Here is an 8,850-nt window from a genome sequence, read left to right on the forward strand (position 1 = left end):
GGGTGCCTGGATAAGCAGGAGACCATGGGAAAGCTGGGTGGGTGAGGAAAAGCCAAATACAATTTTATACTAAGGAGACATGAGTCATGCGGAGGTGGGGGAACCCCAATTTTGGATATAGGGGCTGGTTTCAGAGGAAGGGTGAACGCCCCCCATCTATCGGACATTTATAGCCTATTCTATGGTTGTGTCATAAACGTCTACCCCTTTAAAGTAAGTTTGTCGTAATGTTCTTTCTGGGCCCGCCGTTCCGTGCTGATTAATTTCCTAATGTATTATTATTGCAGTGGGAGCTTGGTTTTCCTGATACAGAGCTCCAAATCCCCTGCGAAGATGTAGAGTCAAGTGATGAAAATTCAGCCTGCCCGAAGCCACCACTAGAGGGAGCTCAGTCAATAGTGAGTTTATAACAGTGTGCAGTGAGCTCCCTCTAGTGGTGACTGCAGGCAGCCAGAACTTTATCCTTTATTGGATGCAGAGGATTTGGAGCTTTGTATCAGAAAAAAAAGTATATGTGGGGGGATTGCGCCATTTTCTCATATTTGTTGCAGTAGCTACACGAACAATGACTTTTAATGCCGCAGCTGTGTTGGGGGGGGGGGGGGGGGGGGGTAGTTTGCAGTAACCCAGCGAGGGGCTGTAGAAGTGGTCTTCAGGCAGTTTGCTTAGTGGGAGAGGGGGTCCAAGGAAAGCCGGATGACAACCCCCATCGGCCTATTTAAAACGCAGCTGTGAGCATTAAAATGGCTGTAATCAGCTTATAATTAGATGGTTCGTTCCGTGAAGTGATCTGACTACTACTCTCAATTCCACACAGGTTCTTACTTCATGTTTCATATCCTCAAATCTTCAGACCCCCTCCCCCTGAATTAAGTATACCTGAAACCACCGACTTCCTGGCGTGGCCCCTTCTGCCTCCAAAAATAAAACCGTACTCGCGCTGGCTGCTGTCAGAATGAGGTTGGACCTTAGGGTGCCATGCCACCCTTCCACCTTGACAGATCATCAATTAATTTTGAATCCAAGGTAGCATGAAACCCCCCCCCCCCCCCTCCTGTTTCATCAGCGGTTCCAACCCCTGCTGAATCTCTCCACCATGCTTTACACTGCAGCGCTGGTCTGTCACATCGGCTGCTGTGTAAAAGCATGATCTGATTGATAATGAAGGATAGGGATGATCACATAAACTACAAGTGGCTAGTGAGAAAAAAGAAGAATATCAGGTAACTACTGCCTATAGGGTAGCAAAAAACTGCGACTTAACCGCGGTGTGTGAACGGAGGGAAGTGAGCGTCAGTCTAGACTGGTCCTGTAGGTATAGCCGAGTAGATGTATGGTGGTTTTAACTGGTATTTGCTGGTGCTCGTGGCTTTCCTACAGTAGTAACGTTACCAACTCTTGTACAGATGCAGCAGAGTGGAGTTTGTCATTTGGCATCACAATTTTAAGGGCGCCTTCACACGCGGCAGATGTCGTTGCGGAAAAATGCCCACAACTTCAATCGGTTCCATTCATCTGTGTGCTTACCGCCATAGCATAAATGGATCTGATTTTCAGTTGCGTGAAATTTTTCTGCGACAAAATCTGCTGCGCGTGAAGATGCCGAATGACAAACACCACTCTGCTGCAGCTGGTAACGTTACTACTAATGTAGGATTTTTTCATAGGACCGCGAATGAGCTCCTATGAGCTGAATCTAGAAGCAGTACAGTCCAGAAGCGTGCTGACAAATTCAGCTCTGCTACATCCGTATTACCAGTTTATCCAATCACAGCATTGCTGGGACCGTTTTTTGTTTTTTTTGTATGCAACCTGAGGCTGGAAGACGTCTTATTCCAGCTGTTAGTAAAGGAATAATAAATGGCTGATGGGTGGTGGACTGGACAGGACATGAAAGCGGCAGGGATTTCCAGCTCCTTGTATATGGGGATTCTGGGATTTGTACTTGTGAGTAATGGCATTGAGAATGGTGTCCAAAGGTCAGCTCTGCTATTCATCGCCTACTGAGAGTGTCACGGCGGCGGCGAGCATTGTGCGCCAAAATCCTCCCCGTACTGCCTGGGGGTGACTTGTGAGTCCTCACCCCCTCCAGGTGGGTCTTCTGCACCAGCCTCCTCCATTTACTGCCCTCTGCTACCACCTAGTGGTCAAAGGGTGTATTGCAGGCCTCCAGAAGGCAGATTAACCCTAAAATGACAGGTTGTGAATATCATACTTTTAGATGTTATTATTTCTACCCGAATACCGACGACTGATCTAAAGAATACGCTTGGCAAGGACAAAATGTGAATGTAAATAGCAGATTCGGCCACTGTTAGAACAGTGGAAACATAGGGGGGATTGTATGAGGATGTAGCAGAGCTGACGCTGTCAGGTGGCTGCTTTTCTGCGCAGTGGAACAACGCAGAGTTTTATGTTACTCACTGTATAATATACTAGTATAGTAATACTAACAGTCCATGTGTACTATGTTCCGATCCCCTAGGGCAGGGATGCTCAACCTGCGGCCCCCCCAAGCTGTTGCAAAACTACAACTCCCAGCATGCCCTAATAGCTGCAAGCATGCTGGGAACTGTAGTTTTGCCACAGCAGTTATGTTCAGACGGTGCTGTTTTTACCGCACATGCGATGGTTTACCGCTATTGCCACGGTTCTGCAGCGAAAACAGGTGAAGTGCGTTAAAACCGCAGCGATTGGCAGTAAAGCCATGTGCGGATTTTTGCAGCGCAGTTCTTGACCACGCGGCGAACAAAGGCATTGCAGCTGCATGGTCTGAATATTAACTTAACGCTTTTATGATGTCTCTTTGTCAGTGAACGAAAAACATTCTGGTTTTCAGGGGCACCGTGTCCGGCTCACACAGCTGCAGTCCGTTGCAATGTATCAGTGTAGGTAAGCGCTGACATCCTGTGTTCCAGAACAGCAGGGAGATGTGTGCTATTCGGTTTAGCTGTCTACTTTAGCTGTAACAAATCTTCAGCTGTGAGCAGGCAGAGAGCACCATGAGTTTTCTGGCCTCTGAACATAAACTAGAGTGTTTCCATTCACAAAAGCAAGCAGAGATCTTGAAAATGGAGGGGAATGGAAACCCAAAGTACTGTAGATTAGAAACCTGTGCAACTTTTCATTATGCATCTGCCCAAAACCACAGACAAAACACTTTGATTGCGCGCTGGCAAACTCAGCTCTGCTGCATCTGTATAACATTACAATGTAAGATTAGTCTGATCATCTGTGACAGGTAGAACCGGGTTGTGCCAACTTCCTTCTAGAAATCGTTGCGGTTGGAAAGGATCAGCGGGTGACGGGTCTGTTCCTCCTGTTCACATGATGGACGGCGCGCAGAACGCTCATTGTCTCGCCGTCAGCCGCAGCACAATCGCTCTGACCACAACCGGCTTCTGATAACCGAGGACCTGTTTGCTTTTCTTCCTTTTCTGTAGACACAAGACAAGTTCAGACATCTCCGTCCTGGTCCTATGACCAGTCCTATCAGTACCTTGGGTCCATCGCCACACCTTCTGTCCACCCGGCCACCCCCATCTCACCCGGACGTGCCAGCGGAATGACGTCCCTCAGCGCCGAGCTCTCCAGTCGGTTATCAGGTATAGACCATGAACAAATCTAGTCCACAGACCATAGGTCTTCATTCTAGTAAGCAGGGGTGCACCACCAATGAGGTCAGGTGAGGTAGGAGGAGACCAGGCAGGGGTGCACCAGCAATGAGGCCAGGTGAGGTAGGAGGAGACCAGACAGGGGTGCACCAGCAATGAGGCCAGGTGAGGTAGGAGGAGACCAGGCAGGGGCGCACCACCAATGAGGCCAGGTGAGGTAGGAGGAGACCAGGCAGGGGTGCACCACCAATGAGGCCAGGTGAGGTAGGAGTAGACCAGGCAGGGGTGCACCACCAATGAGGCCAGGTGAGGTAGGAGGAGACCAGGCAGGGGTGCACCACCAATGAGGCCAGGTGAGGTAGGAGGAGACCAGGCAGGGGTGCACCACCAATGAGGCCAGGTGAGGTAGGAGGAGACCAGGCAGGGGTGCACCACCAATGAGGCCAGGTGAGGTAGGAGGAGACCAGGCAGGGGCGCACCACCAATGAGGCCAGGTGAGGTAGGAGGAGACCAGGCAGGGGTGCACCACTAATGAGGCCAGGTGAGGTAGGAGGAGACCAGGCAGGGGCGCACCACCAATGAGGCCAGGTGAGGTAGGAGGAGACCAGGCAGGGGCGCACCACCAATGAGGCCAGGTGAGGTGATCTCCTCAGGCAGCACCAGGTAGGGGAAAGAGGGGGCAGCGGAAGGGCCGTGGGCAATGAGCGCTTTCATTGTGGCAAAGGGGTTAGGTTAAGAAGATGGGCACCATTTCAGTTTTTGGCTCAGGCAGCAGAATGGCTAGGTGCACCCCTGCTAGTAAGGGCTTATGTACACGACCGTATGTATTTTGCTTCTACAAAACCGCAAAATATGCATATTGTCCATGTTGAGTCCACATTTTTAACAGATGTCTTCCGTGTGCTTTCCGCATCCGTAGGTCTGTTCCGCAAGGGATAGAACCTGTCTTGGACCCATTGAAGTCAATGGATCCACAATAAATGCCGATACGACACAGACGGTATCCGTATTTGGCAAACCGCAAAATACATACAGTCGTGTGAATGAGCCCTAAATCTTATAGAGCTTGTTCATCCCTGGGGACCTTCTCTGCAGATCCCCCAGCATGGCAATGGTGGGAATCATACTTACCTGATCCCTGCGGCTGGGTTCCGGCTCCATCACTCCTGGGTCTCCACTGCAGCCAGTCATTGACCTGCGCCAAACTGGATGCCAGGAGCTGCAGCGGTGACAGAGGAGCAAAGGAGCCGGTACCAAGTGACGGGGATCAGGTAAGTATGATTGGCACCGCTTATCCGGCCACGCTGTGGGGGGTCTGCAGAAAAGGTCCCCTGGGTCACTTTGAATCATTTTACAAATGAAACTTTCTACAACTTTCTAAAATACTTAATGTCTCAATTCCAGTTTGCTGTCAGTGAATGAGAACACTTGTTTACATTCACAGACAGTAACCCTGTCCACAGCTAGTCCTGAAAAATGGATACATTGTATCCAGTCTAAGCAATGCTCTTTGAGTGTGTTACATTGTATCAGTCTGGAGTTCAGGATGTTTCCATTTCTCAGCTGAGCTCAGGACTAGCAGCCTCTCACTGCAAACAGGTGCTCTCCTTCACTGAAAGCAAGCACGGATCTTGAAAATGGTGAAGAATTTAAACATGAAGTATATTAGAAAGTTGTAGAATTTTCCCTCTATGCACAAAATAATCTTCATTTACAGAAAACTGGAAACCCCCTTTAAGACCACCTACCAAGGTTGCACCTGCCATGGGAGGCCTCACTGATCACTGATAGAGGGAATATGGAGAGGGGGGCATGGCTCTCCCCTTATCGATTAGTAGTGTATTCCTAGCAGAGAACATTCCACTCTGGCATTGAAAGAGGGAACAAGCCCCACCACCACAAATGCTTTGATTTTTGATATTGATCTCCTGTTCTGTATGTAGACCCCAACCAGGTCATATGGGGCAATTGATCTGTAACAATATATGACCTGAAAATGGCCATAAAGGCTGATTGTGATGCAGAGATGTCCAGTTGTCTCATTCCCAACTCAACTCCATATGTATCGAACCATCTTCGTCCAGGAACGTACAGGGTAGGGGTTTTGGTAGCATAAATCCAGCACCAGGAGGGGGGTTCCCGTATTCATACAAAAGACCACCCACATGGCTTTTGGGGTTTCTCCATATATATAATGTTGTAAAAAAGCAGTAGATGCACAACTGAACTATTGTCTAGCGGCTTTGATATTGTAGGAATGTCCCATGTCTCCCAAGAAATCCATTACTACAGACTGAAAAAAAAATAACTTCCCTCCCCAGACAAGACGCCACACCTTGTCTGAGCGGCACGTCTTACCTGGGGGCTTGTTTGTTTTCACCTCACAATACCGCGTGTGACTGCCAAGTCCCAAACTGACGGCACATTCACCCACCATCCCACTACATAAGGAAAGAAATTATCTTCTGAGCATCTTTAGTGTCTACTTCCCGTCTCGCTCTGCTGCTTCCATGGTTAACTTCTCACCAGGTCCTTGCATGTAGTCAAGATAGACAGAGATATCATCCAACCGGTATGGCTTTGTTTGTTTCTGCTGGAGTGTTAATTGACCTGATCTCAAGGTGGGACAGTTCTCCAGCACTGTCCTGACAGCCACCAGTGGTGGTCACCTGTAGGCGGGCCATCACCTTTTAATTTTCTGACTGAAAATGGACAAACCCTTTCATTTTATGTTATAGAGTAGTGGTTTCATACTTCTCCAACTGGTGCAAAACTACAATTCCTAGCAGGAGAGACAGATGTTCTTGACCACTGGCGATTCTCACTCTGATCATATGTATTGTTTTTTTCACAGGGGCGCCAGACCTGACCGCATTCAGCGACCCTCGAGTCGGGATCGATCGTCAGTTCTCCACCCTTTCGTCGATTTCAGATCCACGCATGCACTATCCCGGAGCGTTTACATATACCCCAACCCCGGTGTCTTCAGGCATTGGAATTGGTATGTCCGCCATGACCAGTGCTACCAGATACCACACCTACTTACCACCTCCATATCCTGGATCTTCTCAAGCTCAAGGAAGCCCATTCCAGGCCAGCTCCCCTTCATACCATCTCTACTATGGAACCTCAGCTGGGTCTTACCAGTTTTCCATGATGTCCGGAGGAGACAGGTCACCGCCTCGCATCCTTCCTCCTTGCACTAATGCTTCCACGGGAGCAACTCTTCTCAACCCCAACCTACCTAACCAAAGCGACGTGGTCGAGACAGAAGGAAGTCACAGCAACTCTCCAACCAACATGGGCACCACGCCAAGGTTGGAGGAAGCGGTATGGAGACCCTACTGAAGAGCATCGATATGTGATGGTTCATCAAGTCTACATCTGAATTCACCTACGTACATGGTCATCCTGGACGGTTCCAAAGACGTATCTGATCTCTCAATGCTGTGAAGCCAACGGGATGGAAGCAAATGGCTTTCACGTCCATGTGACAGATTTCCAATATGGCGTCTAGAAGGAGCAACTCACGTTGGCATCCAAATGGGCTACGAAGAGTGGATGTTGGCAGTGTGGAACCTCACCGGAAATTTCTGGAACATTTCTGTATCAATGTAAATGATGGATGCCTAGATGCATCCTTCCATAGCGTAATTGTACATTTCAGGTTACTCAGTGGAACTCACTTGTTTTTCGTTCAATCATATGCAAAAGTAAGGTTGTCCCTATCTCCGGCACCTTGAGCCTCTTTCCTGCTTTTAATTTTATAGCTTCCAGGTATATTTTACATTTTTTACGTACATCTTTTGTATTATACTTCATGTTGATTATTTTTTTTTAAAATATTGGGCAATGATGTGTAATTATTTCAGTAGCAGTGCCCGCCCCTGAGGAGACCCAATTTTATTTATGTATAGTATTCAGGACTTTTTGTTAATTATTATCCCAGTTACATAAGGATGTTGTTTACATTTTTTATTTTTTGGGGGAAATTTAATGTTTTTTTTTTTTTATGTTTTTCCCCCCTCAGGTTAATTTGAGATCGTATTGATACAACGTTGCAATGCTGGACACGTTAACTGTGTTGTATTCTGTAGGATGAGATCGGTCATGACATAAGGATGTGTATGTGTTCCCTTTCGTGACTTGGGGGCTTCTTGGTCCCGTTATGGACAGAGTCTTAAGACTATTAGTTGGACTGACCCAACAGCAGGCAAATGAATCCTTCCATGGGCCTACATTTTGGGCCCAGCCACAACTTGACCTATGAGGCCAAACAGAAGACAACCCTGCTGGAAGCTCACTTTGATTCAGGTCACTATCAGTGTTGGACTGAAGTTCCTTGGCCCACCAAAGGAAATTATTCTTGGGGTCCAATCTCTATATCATCAAAAAAGTGTAATGGTTTTGAATAAAAAAAAATACACCCTAGTGGCATCCTAATTGGGTTTTTATGTCCTGGACCTGTAGTAGAGCCTGTGCCCAACTGAGAACCCTCTGGTACTCTAGTGGGCTAGTCCCTGGTCACTACTTACTAGTGGGCTAGACCATGTTCACTAGTAGTTACTAGAACCTATCATGACCTGTATTTATGTGTTGGCGCCGATATGTGCGCCCTCAGAATAATGCCCTTTGCTGGGCCGATGGTAAACCAGTCCACCATATGCGATTGACTAGCCTTTTACATGTATCCTCTAAGGCTGTGATGGCTAACCTCCGACACTCCAGCTGTGGTAAAACTATGACTCCCAAGATGCCCTCTTGCTTGGCTGTTCTCAGAACTCCATAGAAATGAATGGAGCATGCTGGGAGTTGTAGTTTCACCACAGCTGGAGTGCCGGAAGGTTAGCCGTCACTGCTATAAGGTATCCGCTTCCATTACTGACCCATGACTGTTCATATGAATATAATGCTCAAAAATATATAGATCAGGACCCTGAATTGTACCCATGGCGGGACCAGAAACCCCCAAACCATGGTGGGTTGGGCATGACCATTACATGAAGTGTTTACATTATTTTTTTGGAAGGTTCCAAATGGCCGAGTCTGTATTTCACCTTGAGTGGATGGTAATGAATGAATCTTGGTCACTAATTGGTAACGTGAGGTATATTAAAGTGCAGACTACTCATTTAGTCACTGACTGTAGCCAAATGTGTAGCTTCCTATGTATTAACCACAGAAATATGAGAAGAAAAAAGCCACCCATAGACATTACAGGCCCATAACCAGCGAT

At 47.7% G+C, this 8,850-nt stretch overlaps 1 protein-coding gene across 2 annotated transcripts in view; it reads left to right on the forward strand.

Moving 5' to 3' along the window:
* Positions 1–8,026, forward strand: part of RUNX1 (RUNX family transcription factor 1) — a 244,301-nt gene extending 236,275 nt beyond the window's left edge. For both annotated transcript variants that reach the window (XM_040423132.1, XM_040423131.1), the window contains 2 exons: positions 3,444–3,605; positions 6,469–8,026. In XM_040423132.1, the coding sequence (XP_040279066.1) occupies positions 3,444–3,605; positions 6,469–6,962 (656 nt within the window). In that variant the 3' untranslated portion in view covers positions 6,963–8,026. The remainder of the gene's footprint in view (positions 1–3,443; positions 3,606–6,468) is intronic.
* Positions 8,027–8,850: the final 824 nt, after the last annotated feature.

Source organism: Bufo bufo, chromosome 3 (genome assembly GCF_905171765.1).
Source record: "Bufo bufo chromosome 3, aBufBuf1.1, whole genome shotgun sequence".
Taxonomy (NCBI): domain Eukaryota; kingdom Metazoa; phylum Chordata; class Amphibia; order Anura; family Bufonidae; genus Bufo; species Bufo bufo.